At 43.5% G+C, this 16,070-nt stretch overlaps 1 protein-coding gene across 5 annotated transcripts in view; it reads right to left on the bottom strand.

The window, feature by feature from the left end:
* SLC9A6 (solute carrier family 9 member A6) overlaps nucleotides 1–16,070 on the bottom strand; it is a 63,987-nt gene that overhangs the window by 42,497 nt on the left and 5,420 nt on the right. For 2 of the 5 annotated variants that reach the window (XM_045472789.1, XM_045472792.1), the window contains exons 1-3: nucleotides 12,639–12,702; nucleotides 12,289–12,513; nucleotides 2,720–2,919 (exon numbers count right to left, since the gene is read on the bottom strand). In XM_045472789.1, the coding sequence (XP_045328745.1) occupies nucleotides 2,720–2,919; nucleotides 12,289–12,457 (369 nt within the window). In that variant the 5' untranslated portion in view covers nucleotides 12,458–12,513; nucleotides 12,639–12,702. Of the gene's footprint in view, nucleotides 1–2,719; nucleotides 2,920–12,288; nucleotides 12,703–16,070 lie in introns of those variants that run through there. The other 3 variants (XM_045472790.1, XM_045472788.1, XM_045472787.1) reach the window with 3 other exon arrangements.

The following is a 16,070-nucleotide window of genomic DNA, read 5'->3' as shown; positions in this document are numbered from 1 at the left end:
AATTCCCTTAGGAGACCTCGTATTACATTATCAAATTATCAAAAAGAAAAAAGATTTAATTTTAAGCTGGTGAAAGGGAAGAATATTACTGTGGTAACTGCAAAATATTTCATATAGGATAGCTGTTGTTCTATTTCTCAACCAAACAACAAGGAGACAGTGTCGGAGCAATCCGTTAAGTCCTATCTGTGGAAAGCGTGTTACAATACACGCATTAGGGGCACCTGGGTGGCTCCGTAGGTTAAGCTTCCGACTTCAGCTCACATCAGGATCTCACAGTTCGTGGGTTTGAGTCCCACGTCGGGCTCTGTGCCTGGAGAGCCTGGAGCCTGCTTCGGATTCTGTGTCTTCCTCTCTCTCTCTGCCCCTCCCCCACTCATGCTCTGTCGCTCTCTCACTCAAGAATAAATAAACATTAAAAAATACTATGACAGGGGCGCCTGGGTGGCGCAGTCGGTTAAGCCTCCGACTTCAGCCAGGTCACGATCTCGCGGTCCGTGAGTTCGAGCCCCGCGTCGGGCTCTGGGCTGATGGCTCAGAGCCTGGAGCCTGCTTCTGATTCTGTGTCTCCCTCTCTCTCTGCCCCTGCCCCGTTCATGCTCTGTCTCTCTCTGTCTCAAAAATAAATAAACGTTGAAAAAAAATTTAAAAAAAAATAAAAAATAAAAAAATAAAAAAAAAATAAAAAATACTATGACATGGGAATGCAAGCTGGTGCAGCCACTCTGGAAAACAGGATGGAGGTTCCTCACAAAACTAAAAATAGAACTATCCTACAACCCAGCAGTTGCACGACTAGGCATTCATCCACGGGATACAGGTGTGCTGTTTCGAAGGGACACATGCACCCCATTGTTTATGGCAGCACTATCAACAGTAGCCAAAGTATGGAAAGAACCCAAATGTCCATCGATGGATGAATGGATATAGAAGATGTGGTATATATATACAATGGATTATTACTTGGCAATCAAAAAGAATGAAGTCTTGCCATTTGGAACTACGTGGATGGAACTGGAGGGTATTATGCTAAGTGAAATTGGTCAGAGAAAGACACAAATCATATGACTTCACTCATATGAGGACTTTAAGAGACAAAACAGATGAACAGAAGGGAAGGGAAACAAAAATAATATAAAAACAGGGAGGGGGACACAACAGAAGAGGCTCATAAATATGGAGAACCAACAGAGGGTCGCTGGAGGGGTTGTGGGAGGGGGGATGGGGTAAATGGGTAAGGGGCACTAAGGAATCTACTCCTGAAATCATTGTTGCACTATATGCTAATTTGGATGTAAATTTAAAAAAAAATAAAAAATGTTAAAAAAATACTATGACATTAAAAATCTTAAAAATGGGGGGGGGGGGGGGGCGCCTGGGTAGCTCAGTGTGTTGTGTCCAACTTCGGCTCAGGTCATGGTCTCACGGCTGGTGAGTTCAAGCCCCGCGTCAGGCTCTGTGCTGACAGCTCGGAGCCTGGAGCCTGCTTCGGATTGTGTGTGTGTGTCTCTCTCTGTCCCTCCCCTGCTCACATTCTGTCTGTCTCTGTCTCAAGAATAAACATTTAAAAAATCTTTAAAATGGGAAAAAAAAACCATGAACATATCTTTGCTTTAAATAAAAGAGACCTCAAACTGGTAACAAAATTTGGGGGTATGGCATTATTGCTGGCAAGAAGAAACAGACTTCTTACATAGGGAACATCCCTAAAAATATATAGCATAATATTACAGTTAAAATACTTCTGTGTGACTAAGATTTCTAGTCCTGACAGCCTATTTCTTTTAATATCTATTCCCTATAATAATACAGGCACCCCTTTCTGTTCATGAGGCTACGGTAGGATCTGACATGAACAGAAAGCAGCTACACACATAGCCCATGCTAAAATTTTATTTACTAGAACTTTTAAGGAACTGAAATTTTCCACAGGTGGAAAGAACTCTTGCTGCAAAGTAAATGAAGTTCGTATGAAATCTTAAAAAGCATTAAAGATGGTCAGGACCACAACCAAGTAGCTATGAGAGCCAAGTCCTGCCCATGCAGAAGACAGAAATGGAGGCAAATGGCCAAGGGTGGGCGGAAAAAAAGAGACATGCACGATGAAGCCCTTAGAAGCTTCATGGGAGGGGGGACTATGATGGGGACAGGAGAAAGCAGCTCCAGGAATGTCTGGGAGCCAGTAAGACTGCAACACAGCCTCCTACATAAAGCTTTATGCACAGCATGGTACAATAACTGATACTCAGAATGGGGACCCTGAAGTTGTGCCAGATTATGAATCAAAGAAAGATTAAATTGTCCTCAGTATAGAATACAATCAAAGCAAGAAAGAATTCAGAGAAATATTAATGGAATATTTTAGGTATTACTCAATGTGCTGATGTACGATAAAACTCTAAAGACCATCTGCAAATTGAAAGAAATGCTTATGAATTCTGCTCAAGTCAATACTGGTCACCATTTATTACAATTATAAACATCATGCAGTGAAACAAAAAGGATTACAGTACTTAGCCTCAATCAGAAAATGAAATGTACAGATGTCCATTTCCTTAGCATTACGTTTGTTAATTGAGATCTTTCTCCATTTTAAAAGACAGATGATTTTAAACATCATTAAAAATTCATTATAAATTTTTCTCCTGAATCATTTTGCTGCTAGTTACATATACACTTTTTTAAAAAATCCCAATAGTCCCTTTAACTGAGAACTTACCTTTCTAAGCATTTCATTATCTTGCACGTTATTGAGTTCATGTGAACTGATCTCTCCTTTAAGTGTATATTCATAAAATTTCCCGCTAACATTTACCAATAAGGTAGTTGGGCTTGACTGCACTTCACAGCTCAGGGTCACATTATTTACATCGCTTGGGACATGAATGCCATATCGAAGCACAAGGCCCACCAAAAGACCTGGAAATAATAAAAGAACCATATAAGCTCTTCTCTAGGACAAAGACTACTTCTTTTATACCCCATACATACCTTTGGGTTGAGAGCAAAAGAACTCTTATGATAGTCCCCTGTGCTTCAGAACTAATTTTTAGGCTGAACGCAGTTATATTTTAAAGTATTACTCAATTCACAAATCTGAGTCCAATATTCATATACTACAGTGGGACAAGAGGGAAAAACATTCCCTAGGGTACAGCATATATCACTGCCTTTCTAAGTCAACAAGAAGTAAGTGATGACGAATGTAACAAAATGAAAAAACACCTTCAAATTACCTGCACACAGAATATGCTCTAAGGTGTCCCAAACGGACAGTGTGATCGTGTTAGAAATATGTTTACCACCTCCCCCTCCATCCGCCTATTCACAAGACTGTTAAACAAAACACAACATTTCTCAAGTTATTGAGAAATAACTCAACCCTACAGTACCGGGTTGGCCAAACCATACACACTTAACAAATTGGAACGTCAATAATATTTGTGGATCGATTCAGTTCTTCTACCACTAAAAGGTCAGATTATAACTTTAAAACATGTGCTTTAAAATCAAAACACGGAATAGAAGTTCTCAGCCTGGCACTATGGCATCAACATATTGCTAGAATTGTTCTTGGATCATCATATTGGGATTCAAGTGTGCACAACCAAAATCTATGTTGGTCAAACTATTTAATAATGGCTTTACTGAGATGTAATCCACATACCATAAAGTTTACCCTTTTAAACCACACAATTCAGTGGCTTTTAGTATATTCACAAAGTTGTATACTGATCACCACCATCCAATTCCAAAACATTTTCACTGCTCCAAAAAGAAACCCCATACCTATTAGCAGTCATTTCCACTCCCCTCAACTCCTAGGCCCCGGCAATCACTAATCTGTTTTCCCTATATATAGATTTGCCTATCCTGGACATTTCATACAAATAGAATCCTATAATATGCGACTTTGTAGGTCTGCCTTCTTTACTTAGCATGTTTTTAAGGTTTATCCATGTTGTAGCATGTATCAGAACTTCATTCCTTTTTATGGTCAAATAATACTTTGTTGTATAGATATACTTCAACTGCAAACTGAACTCAAACTTCTGGATCTTTGCTCAACTCCAAGATGTACAGCACGCCACTATCACATTTTACCTCCCTGTTGCCTTTCACACTAACTTGCCAACCATCCTTTTAACATATACAAACAGAGTATTGTGCTGAGAAGGTCCCCAGGGTTCAGAGATGAAAACAAGGTCCCTCCCCCAAGTAGCCCTCAGTCCAGTTAGCAAAACAGACAAAATAAACAATTACAGCACAAGGTGTTATACAAGGTGTTATAAAAACAGAAAAGAGGTACCTAACCAAGCCTGAGGAAGTGGGACAATAGGGAAGCCTTTCCAAAGATGTCACCTAAGCAAGGAAACAAGTAAAAGAGGTTTTCCAGGTAGGAGGCACAGTAGTACACATCCAGTCACAGAAGAGCGAGAGAACACAGCCCATTCAGGGAATCCCACGTAGCTCAGTATGGCTGGGTTATAAAGTGGCAGAGCTAAGGTGGAAAAGATCGGCAAGAGCTGAGTCATAAAAGACCTTGCAAGTTAGAGAAGAGAGTTTAGACTATATCTCGAAAACGAAAGGAAGTCATAGAAGGGTTATAAATAAACAGGGGCTTGACATCAGATTTCTATTTTAGAAAGAGATGGTTGGTCTAGACTACGGAGGTTCAAAGAGGCCAGAGAGAAGGCCACTGCAGTCATTCAGGCACTAAGAGCTTAGGGCTTAATCTAAGAGAGCAGAAAAAGGGACAGAGAAAGATTTTTAGAAGGTATTATCCTTTAGAAGGATTCAGTGACTGAGTAGACCAGGAGGAAGGGAGACTGGGAGAAAGACTGGGAGCCAAACTGACTTGGCAACTAGGTGGGTAAGCTGGCCTGAGCGACCAGACAGGTAGCAACAGGGCCATTCTGTGAGAAAGGGAAAAGATTCACAGGGGAAAACGTACAGTTCTGTCTTGGACATGCTGAGTTTGATGTACCTGTGACACATGCACAGTGGAGTATGTGGGATCTGAAGCTCAAGGAAGTACGGGGTCTCAAGTGGAGATGGCTGAAGTCAGGTGCCTTTGAGATTACCTGGGGAGCAAATAAAATGGGAAGAGGACTATGGATATACGCCCAGAGCTTTATCCCAACATTTAATAGCCAACATGAAGAAGCTGGTAGAGGAGGGGCAACTGATGGAGGCGTCTAAGAAGGAAAAGCAACAGGAGTAGGAAGAAGAGAGGACGGAGCGATGTAGTCAATGCTGCAGCAAAGTCAAGGAAGACAGGTGTTAAAAAGTGTCCATTGGGCTTGGCAACGAGGAGCTCCCAGGTGACCTTGGTAAGGGCAGTTTCAGTGGAGTGGTAGGGGCAAAAGTCAGACCAGAGTGGGAAGTGATGAAATGGGGGCAGAGGAGAAGAGCTAAGAAGTGGGGAGGGAGCAGAGATGAGGGATTCTCCGAGGCAACTTACAGTCACGCGTTTTTTAAAGTGAGCAGCAATGAGTAACTACTACACATTACGATGATCTCGACCTTTTAAAAAGTTTTAACAAAGTTTCAGATTGAAAATAAATGAAAGAGAAAATATTTTCAGGCCATATATCTGATAAGGGACTAATATCCAAAATACATAAAGAACTCACATAGCTCAATAGCAAAAAAAAAAAAAAAAAAAAAAAAAAAAAAATCTGATTAAAAAGCGGCCAGAAGATCTGAACATTTTTCCAAAGAAGACATAGAGATGGCCAACAGGTACACGAAAGCATGCTCAACATCATTAAGCATCAGGGAAATGGGGAAATGCAGATTAAAGCCATGACGAGATCACCTCATACCTGTTACAATGGCTAAGATCAAAAAGACGATAAATAATAAAAAGTGTCGGCAAGGATGTGAAGAAAAGGGAGCCCTTGTGCACTGTCGGTGGGATTGTAAATTGGTGCAGCCACTATGAAAACTAGTATGGAGATTCCTCAAAAAATTAAAAATAAAACTCCCATATGATCTAGTAATTCTACTTTGGGGTATTTATCAGAGGTAAACAAAAGCACTACTCAAAAAGATAATATGCACCCCCATGTTCACTGCAGCATCATCTACAATAGGCAAGATATGGAAATAACCTAAATGGCCATCGATGGATGAATGGAGAAAGAAAATGTGGTATGTATACACACACACACACACACACACACACACACTGGAATATTATTCAGCCATAAAAAAGAATGAAATCTTGCCATTTACAACAATATGGATGGACCCTGAAGAGGTTCACTTATGCTAAGTGAAATAAATCATACAGAGAAAGACAAATACCATTATGATACCTCTTATATGTGGAATCAAAAAACAAAGCAAAACAAAACAAAACCAAGCTCATGGATACAGAGAACAGACTGGTGGTTGCCAGAGACAGGAGGTGGGGTGGGAGGTGCAAGAAATGAGTGAAGTATACTCTTATTTAAAAATTTAAAAAATGAGCCTGAGTGGCTCAGTCAGTTAAGCATCCAACTGGATTTTGGCTCAGGTCATGATCTCATGGCTTGGGAGTTCAAGCCTCATGTCTGGCTCTGTGCTGACAGCACGGAGCCTGCTTGGGATTCTCTCTTTCTCCCCCTCCCTCTGCCCCTCCCCTGCTCATGCTCACTCTCTCTGTCGTTCAAAATAAATAAATAAACTTTAAAAAAAAATTAAAAATAAAAATTAAAACAATGAAAGATACACTGTGAAAATAGCCCACCTCTAAAAACCAAAATGAAAAAGTGATGGCTGGGTATCAACTGGGTTTGATAAACACAGCCTGGGTGAGAAAAGGCTATAGGTCCATAGTCATCCTGCCTACATGATACGGTAAGAGCTCTTTTGTCTACTATCCCATAAGACCTAATTAAGAGGTGCAGAAAAAGTTACCCCCTTATGTGTATGTGCAAAAATCAAAGCGAAGCTACTACAAATAATAACAGCAGTACAAATTCTTTCCAAGTCCTTAAGCCTGACTGTGTAAGGAATGGTACCTACCCATTCTATTGCACCCTGGCTCAAAGCTGAAATGTCGCTGGGTGCCCTGAGGAGGGCTCAGCGCTTGGACAAGTTTGGAACACACACTTTGGCAGTTAAAACTTCAGTGAGGAGAATAATTACTTAGGTTGGAAAAAATCAAGATCCTTTTATTACAGCATCAGACATCTGAAAAACTGGAATTTCTTTGAATAAAGTTGACAGTTCAAGTTAATTGGGGTTCTGTGAAAGGTCAAATCATCATCACGGAGTTAAAGCAATTCTCAGTCAAGAGAAAGTGCACAAAAAGAGGGCTTTGTTAAAGGGATAAGGCGGAAACTTCTAGCCTCCCACAGAGGCACAAAAAAATATTGATATCACGAAATTTAAAATCACCACTAACAGGCAACAAAGAATACAACCACAAAGCGCTATCTTTCACAAAACAGAGAGGCCCCACCCCTCCTACACATTCTTGACCCTCTTGTGTTGGAACCCCTCCCAGGGATAAAGAACTCAGTATCACCCAAAGCCACAACACCGTATAGGTCTCACCATCAATGGAAATTGATTTTCTAATAGATTTCAGCCCATTTTCCCAAGCTATCACACTAGAAGCCTCTGATAGTCAAAAATACAGAAGGAACATCACTGGGATATTAAGTGTGGCCAAAATTGATAAAATTCCTACAGATTAACAAATGTTCGTATGTACATATATATTTATATACACATAGTGTATGTAGGTACATATATATTTATATACACATATCTGTGTATGTGTGTATATAACATTTATCTACTTCTTGAAGAATGCTGTTAGATTTTGTTTTAAAAGTCAACTCGACTTCAAGACAGCCAAAAAAAAAAGGCAAGGCCTTTGCCAGCCTCTGGTTAGTTTTACATGTGTTTATTTTGTCTTCTAGCACATTCCCTGTAGTAGCTCTTCCAATCTTGACCCTCCTTCTCAGATCCTCAATCTCACTGCCTACTTTTCAGAGAAGCTATAGGCCATCTGATGTACACTGCCTCAATCCCATGCCTCTCCATGTCAACATTAGCTCATTTCCCCTAACCCCCCCCCCCTTCTCGGGGAAAGATCAACCTCTTTTCCAAGGGAATCCCTTCGCCTAGCACCCTGAGTCAATCAATCTCCATCCTAATTCTTTCTGCATATATTATCTGATCCTCATAACCTTATGCAGTCCACACTATCATAAATCTCTCAGTCACTGTTTCCTCATCACTAAAATGGGGATAAATGATTTGCCCAACAGTATTTGGCATTAAGTGATAAAAACCAGCATGGAAATCTGGTTTTTCTATTTCCAAAGCCTCTCTAATTTTCTAATCATCTCCTGGCTCTCACCACTAACTGCTTCAGTGGTTAAGGTCTCCGTTCTCTCACAATCCACCTCCAAAACCCTTACAACTGTAAGTATTATCTTTCTACATATCCGATCTCATGAAATTTAGTACAGCATAGTGTACGATGTAGGAGAAAAAGCACAAGTTTGAAAGTCAGATAGATGTATTAATTCTGGCTCTATCAAGTTCTAGTCTGTGACCTTAGGGTAGATAACCTCTCACTGGACCTCAGTTTTCTCAAATGTAGTAATGAGAATACTAACCCGTTTATCGTTACAGTTAAGCTTTATCTCTTCAATATAAGGCAATATGGTTCCAGGCTAAGAGAATGGGGCTTCTGAGCCAGGCTAACTGGGTTTGACTCCTGGCTCAATACTTACAAATTATGTGACTTCAGGCAGGTCATTTAACCTCTCTGTGCCCCAATTTCTTTACCTGTAAATGGGAAAGATAACAGTACCCATCTCACAGGGTTGTTAGGAGCTTTAAATGAAATGATACTTGTAGAGTGTGTTATAATGCTCAACAAACATTACCTATTAAGGCACTAGATCGTAAGTGCTTTGTGGGCAGGGATGATGACTCATATCTGTATTTCCCATCACATCTCATACGTCAAAGACACTTAATATTTACTGATGAATCACATCAGTTAAGTGTAGGATCCCGGATACTATAAGTTTCAGGCAAAACACTTCTTCTCTGTCCCTTGCTTTTTATACAATCTGTAAGCACACTACAGTGGGTGATCACTTTTCAGACTTAATTAACTACCCTGACAATTTTTACTAAAGGTGACTCACTTTTAAGCTTCTTAAGCAAGCGAGCCCAATGAATAGAACACTTGGGTGCTTTCACACTGTGTCTGTAGCTGTAGCAACTAGGCTATATTACAATCTAGAAACTGACCATATTGGCTTTTTTTTTTCTTTTTTTATTCTTGACTCTCAAAAATATAAAGGAGAGGCTTATTTTAAATAGCATTTTTCCAGGATTTAGGAAGCTAAACGGACATCACAGAAATAAAACTATCAGTGGGCTGAATCTTGGAGGGCTGGATATTCCCAGAGTAAGGAGCCTATTCATCTGGAAGTCAAGCTGAAAAATAAAGGTCTTAAAATAATATATTAACATAACAGCTCTGATGGTATAAGAGTCATAAGAAAAGGTAAATGGCAGACAGTAATTAGGATTTAAAAACATCAATTTCCATGGCACTGAAAATACTTCGACCCAATCCCATCTATTCTCAAGTTAGACTTGGGAATTAGTCAGGAGGCTGTTCATCCATAGCCTCCATTGCCATAGTGAGAAAATGGAACCGGCTACAGAATGCCAAGCCATGGCAAACCAAGCCCAACATCCTTCTACTTTATATTCTGCAAGGGATACCTTTGTTTTTCCTTCACAAAATACTAATGCTAAGGTATTTCATCACCTTTCACTAACTCAGACACACCAGGAAATGCAGTCAGTAATCCCACTTTCAATTTAGCTCAAGAGTTAGAGGAGGTTAAAGATATCAACTACCAAGGAGCAAATGTTTCCAGGGCAATTCTAAGTCCTTATTCGATAGGAAGAAAGAAGGAAAGAAAGAAAGAAAGAAGGAAAGAAAGAAAGAAAGAAAGAAAGAAAGAAAGAAAGAAAGAAAGAAACCACTACGTTTGTCTCTTAACTTATAAGAGAAATTAAAAGAACTGTTCTGAGCCTAACCTGAGAAAATGCAGTTATAAGAGCAGTAACAATAGTATCACAGTTATCATTTATTGAACATTTACTTAGGGGTCAGGTACTAAGCTAAAAACAATTCTTCCTCGCAATAATCCAACTATCATTTTTCCCAATTTATAGATGACAGTGTAAGAGGGTAGGGGACTCTGTCTAAGATCACGCAGAACAGATGGCACAGGGGTACAGGAACCCAGGTCTGGCTCTAAAGCAGGGGTTGGTGACTTACAGTGATGGTTTGTTTTTGCATGGCCCGAGAGCTAAAAACTGTTTTTACATTTTGTAGGTTTATAAAAGGTTTCTAAAAAGAAAAAAACAAAAAGAAGAAAACGCAACAGAGACACAGAGACATATGTGACCCACAAAATCAACACGAATTATTATCTGACTCTTCACAGAAAAAATTAGCAGACCTCTGGTCTTAAAGCCTTGCACCTTTAACCACGACATTGTACTCTCTCTCCATATGGAGGGAAGAGGGTTCTGTGATCGGTTCCTTATTTTAACACCATAATACTCATTTGGCATTTAACTAAATTTAAGATGCCATTATTTTGTTTATATGGCCTGTCTGCCCAAGAAAGCAAAGTTTTTTGAAGGTGGGGATCTATTTCTTTGTATTTTCTGTGCCTAATACATAGTTGGCTGCCTAGCAAATGTTTGTTGAGGGCAGTAAATATAAATAAATCATGTATACATTTGATTTTACATTGTTATACAAGAAATTATACAGAGATGTGTAGCTTATCTGGCCATTTAGCTTAAGGGGTGCTGTAAATAAAATGCAAAAAAATACGAAATATGAAAACCAGCTAATATGTCTAAAACCCAAGAATCCTAGGGAGCAGAGATACTTGCACATAGGCTTAGCATTTTATTACCTTACAAATGAAAAACAAGCCTGAGTTCATGCATTTTCCTGATGCACACAACTACCTTGTTGGGCCACCCTTGAGATGCACATTCTAGAAGTCTGTATGGACTGGAAACGGCTGGTGGGGGGGTGGGGAGGGTCGTGGAGAAATGTCTTTTTGTGCCAAGGCTGCTGCTACCGATTTGCAAGTCCGGAAACAAAGCTCAACAAGCTCATCAGTGTAAGCTTGTTCCATGTGAAGATAATCTTCACTCCCAGACTGCACTCATCTTTTCAGCCGTCTATATACCCTCACGACCACATTAAGACAGTCGGCAACATATATCTTTTCCTCTCATGAGGCCTCCGCACAGGCCAAAACGCCTGTGAGCCCATGGTTTGCTTTGCCCTACTCTCAAGACCAAAATATAAAAATACGTAAATAAATCTCAAAAAGAAAGCACACGAAGACACAAGGACTGAAGCCATTTACTCAACGATCGGTCAATAACCTTATGCCACCAGCGTCACCCATACTGTCTATATGTGGTGTTCCTAATTACTGTTCGGCTGAACTGTCCTGATCATCCTATAGTACAACACAGCGCTGGGAGATCTTTAACTCTTCCTTGTCCTCACCTCGGTACGCCTAGATGAGGAGGGTCAACCGCACGTATACTACTCAGATGTTACAAGCATAGTACAATAAACCAGGACATCATTAAAAATACCCTAAGCCTTCTTTATAGCTTCTTTCGCGTTCAGGGCTACACGGGAGTAAGGTTTTCATTCTCAACCTCGAAAGGACAGGGCGTAGCAAGAGCGGGGGTGATGGGTAAAGGTGGACTCTCGGCTCCAAGAGGACGCCAGATTCTGAGCAGCAGCAGAGGCACTACTGCAGCTTCAATGGACCTTAAACAAACTGACACCCCAGAGAAATGGATCGCTAGGCTGTCTTCCCCTCCCCCAGTCCCCAGCCCAATCCCAGACACCGCACCCACTCCCTTCCCATCCTCAGTCCCGGGTCCCGGTCCCGAGCTCGGTAGGCAGAGGCGGGGGTGGGGGGGGGGGGGAATGCGTGGAAGAAAAAGGGGGTGGGGTCGAAGGAAAAAAGGTGTGGACACGCAAAGGAAAGGGGGTGCGAGGCAGAGAAAACGGGGGACGTGGCCGAGGAGGAAATGAGGTGAGGCAGAGAAACGGGGGTGAGGGGGCAGGCGAGGCAGAAAATACAAGGCATCAGAAGGGGAGCCGAACACAGGCCGAGCAGGGCCAGGAGAGGAGGCGAAGCAGCCGGCGTTCAGAGAAAGGGGGAGCGCCAGGGGGCGGACATGGGTTGAGGCACTTGCCATAAATCATAGCCAGGCCGGTTTCGTGCAGGAAGCGGGCCCGGCGGTGCTTGAAGAGCCAGATCGTGAGAATGGTGAGGGTGAGCAGCAGGATGAAGATGAGCAGGTTGGCGCTGTCCTGCCGGTGGCTCTCCTCGGCTTGCTTCTCGGACACGATCTCCTCGTCCATGGCTCTCGCCGCTCCGCCGGCGCCGTCCGAAGCCCCGGCCCAGCTAAAGACGCCCACTGCGAGGAGCAACCAGAGCGGCCGCATGAGCCGGCGGGCCCCGGGGCCGCCGCCGCGGCTGAGGGGCGCCCGCAGCCAGCCGCGTCGAGCCATGACTCCCCCCGCCCCCCGCCCCGCTCCTCACCCGCAGCCGCCCGCGGTCGGACCACTCCCCGAGGGCTCACGGGAAAGGGGCGGGGCCCCAGGGAAGCCGTCGGAGCGCGCGCCGGCGCCGCCGCCGCCGCCGCCGCCCTTAAAGGGGACGCGACACTCCCGGCTGGTTCGGCCCCATCCCTTCGTCTTTCGGGTCTCCACCGCACGGGTTTCCCCCAGCCCCGGACGCGCACACTCAGGTACTGCCACGGAACGAAAGGCTGTCGAATCTAGCCCACGGCCTTCTGGAAAAGAACCCTCAGCTGGGCGTAATCAAGCCGAGGCAGATCGCGCTAGGTCTACTTTGGTCCTATCCTTATAGCTCTCAGGGGACTCGAGCTTTCATGAGCCATCTCAATATTGTCCCCCGGTGTCTCTTAACTGGATAAAAAGTTGTCCCCTTGGGAGATGCCTGAAACTCCATCTCATTTAAATCGGGTTCTCCTTGTTCAGCCCTCACTGGGAAAAACAACAACACTGTAGTAGCTCATAAAAGAATCGACTCAAAGGCAAGGAATATGCGTGTGCCGGTACGTTCCGTTTTCCTCACACGTAAACCACCCGAGATACGAGTTATCGTTCACGTCAGCAACCTGTGCAGAGACACTCATCAGTCTCGCAAAGAAGATCCAATCGGTGTGTGCTCAAATCTACCTGAGCTCCAAGCACTCCTCTCCCCTCCCAAAGAAGAAATCTTTTGAGGTGTGGCGCGTTTCTCCCTATCCTCTTGCACCTTTTGCACGCTGTCTTAACGCACGTTTCACCCAACTGGTGTCACCTTTGACACCATCTCTCGCCTCTCTTCCTCAAAGAGTATTTACTCTCAGCCTCTCGACCTGGCACACCAGAAAATCCACAGTTCTTCCTATTTTCCCCCATACGTATCAGATCACACCTTAGTCTGTATGGGCTCTCTGTTACAGTCTCTGGACTTTCATCTCTACCTCTACGTGAATGAACTACAAATCCCAAACTCTGATCTGCCACCCTCCCTTCACCCCTCTACGGGTTGGACACTGAGCACACATCCTTTTGAGGGACCTAGCAAACTCAAAAACTAAAACTGCTTTAAAAAAAAAAGTTAATGTTTATTTATTTTTGAGAGACAGAGCACAAGCGGGGGAGGGGCAGAGAGGAAGGGAGGCACAGAATCCAAAGCAGGCTCCAGGCTCGGAGCTGTCAACACAGAGCCCGACGTGGGGCTCGAGCTCACAAACCGTGAGATCAGCGGTGAGCTGAAGTCTGACGTCGAACCTAAGACTGAGCCACCCAGGTGCCCCTCAAAAACTAGAACTGCTTTGAAATGAGCTCATTCCCCCCACGACAGACCTGAATGCTTTCTAAAAATGTTCATACCATTTCATACCATTAATGGTATCCAATTCCTATTATTCTGCTTAGTAGAGGTCCTGATTCTCAAACTCTTTTTTTTTTTAATTTTTTTTTTCAACGTTTATTTATGTTTGGGACAGAGAGAGACAGAGCATGAACGGGGGAGGGGCAGAGAGAGAGGGAGACACAGAATCGGAAACAGGCTCTGAGCCATCAGCCCAGAGCCCGACGCGGGGCTCGAACTCACGGACCGCGAGATCGTGACCTGGCTGAAGTCGGACGCTTAACCGACTGCGCCACCCAGGCGCCCCTCTTTTTTTTTTTTTTTTTTTTTTTTTAATCTCATGTCCATATAACCTCCTTGCTAAGGCAAATAACATCCAGGCAACTCCAAGATACCCCATTTTGGACTCACTTCCATCAACCAGCTCTTTAAGTTCTGTGAGGATAGTGAGCTGGAAAAAAAAAGACCTAGAACAGGTGTTCAACTCCAAATTCTGGCTCTGTCGCATCAGGAACTATCCTAGGGACTCTGAGCCCATTTTCTCCTCTTAGTACCTGTGTCTGTCAGCATTCCCAAGAAACCTCGTGGCTGCCTGTCCCCTATACCCTGGCTCCAGCCTAACCACACTGCCCTGTGCACGCAGGGCTAGACTTTAGAGAAGCTAGAAGCCCAGGTGAGGATCCTTCCCAGTCTCCCCACTGCCCTATCCCCAGACCTGTCTTGGTCACTCCAGAAGACCAAGAAAATTAGTTTCCCTGTTTCTTCAGGCCTAACCACCTAATCCCAGGCTGTTTTGCCTCAGCACAAATCGTTCTTTTAGTGTCGGGAACTTGAAAAACACCAAAGTCACAGACTGCTTCCCTGACCACACAAAGCAAATGTCTTCAAGCCCCAGACTCTGCCTCTGTTTACAGGCCCCAGAAACTTAGTAGCCCCTTTGAGCCTTCCCTCCTTTTTCACTGTGAAAATCAAGACCCTCAAGAAGACTCTTCACCGTCTTTACCCCGCAACCTACTTAAGTATCGGGTTAGGGCCCCTCCTTTTTTCTCCTCCTCCCTGATGAAACCACCTACACTGCAGTCTGTACTCCGCATTCTGGGACCTCCTTCCTGCCTCTTCCAGGATCTAGTCCGATAATCCTCTCTCTCCACCGTTTGCAATGGCTCCTTGTCCACTATCTTTTTTTTTATTGAAGTATAGGTGACATACGCCATAGGTTACATTGTTAGTTTCAGGTGCCCAACACAGTGATTCCACAAGGCTATGAGTTATGCTGTGCTCACAAGGGTAGCTCCCATCTGTCCCCGTGCAGCGCTATTATAATACCACTGACTACATTCCCTATGCTGTACCTTTCATCCCTGTGACTGATTTATTCAAAAACTGGTCTTCCTGTTCTCCCAAACCACTTCCAGGTCTCTTCTGAGAAACAGGCCTTTGTCTACACCTGCCTCCACTATCGCACTAGTTCTTTGTCCCCCTCGGCGATGAGCTTCTCAAAAGAGTTGGCTACGTTCTCTACACTCTGATCCCTTGGTCCAGAGATTAGCAATGTACAGCCAGCTGAATCCAGCCTGCCACCTGTTTTGGTATGACCTGAAACTAGGAATGCTTTATACATTTTTTTTTGAATAGCTGAAAAAAAATCAAAAGAAGAATATTCTGTGGGAATGCAAGCTGGTGCAGCCACTCTGGAAAACAGGATGGAGTTTTCTCAAAAAAACTAAAAATAGAACTACCCTATGACCCAGCAATGGCCCTATTAGGCATTTATCCAGGGGATACAGGTGTGCTGTTTCGAAGGGGCACATGCACCTCAATGTTTACAGTAGTTCTATCAGCAATAGCCAAAGTATGGAAAGAGCCCAAATGTCCATCAACGCATGAATGGATAAAGAAGATGTGGTATACACACACAATGGAGTATTACTTGGCAATCAAAAAGAATGAAGTCTTGGGGCGCCTGGGTGGCGCAGTCGGTTGGGCGTCCGACTTCAGCCAGGTCATGATCTCGCGGTCCGTGAGTTCGAGCCCCGCGTCAGGCTCTGGGCTGATGGCTCGGAGCCTGGAGCCTGTTTCCGATTCTGT

The sequence above is a fragment of the Leopardus geoffroyi genome, chromosome X (assembly GCF_018350155.1).
Source record: "Leopardus geoffroyi isolate Oge1 chromosome X, O.geoffroyi_Oge1_pat1.0, whole genome shotgun sequence".
Taxonomy (NCBI): Eukaryota; Metazoa; Chordata; class Mammalia; order Carnivora; family Felidae; genus Leopardus; species Leopardus geoffroyi.
The sequence above is the reverse complement of the archived record's forward strand: the minus strand, read 5'-3'. Positions and strand labels throughout refer to the sequence as shown.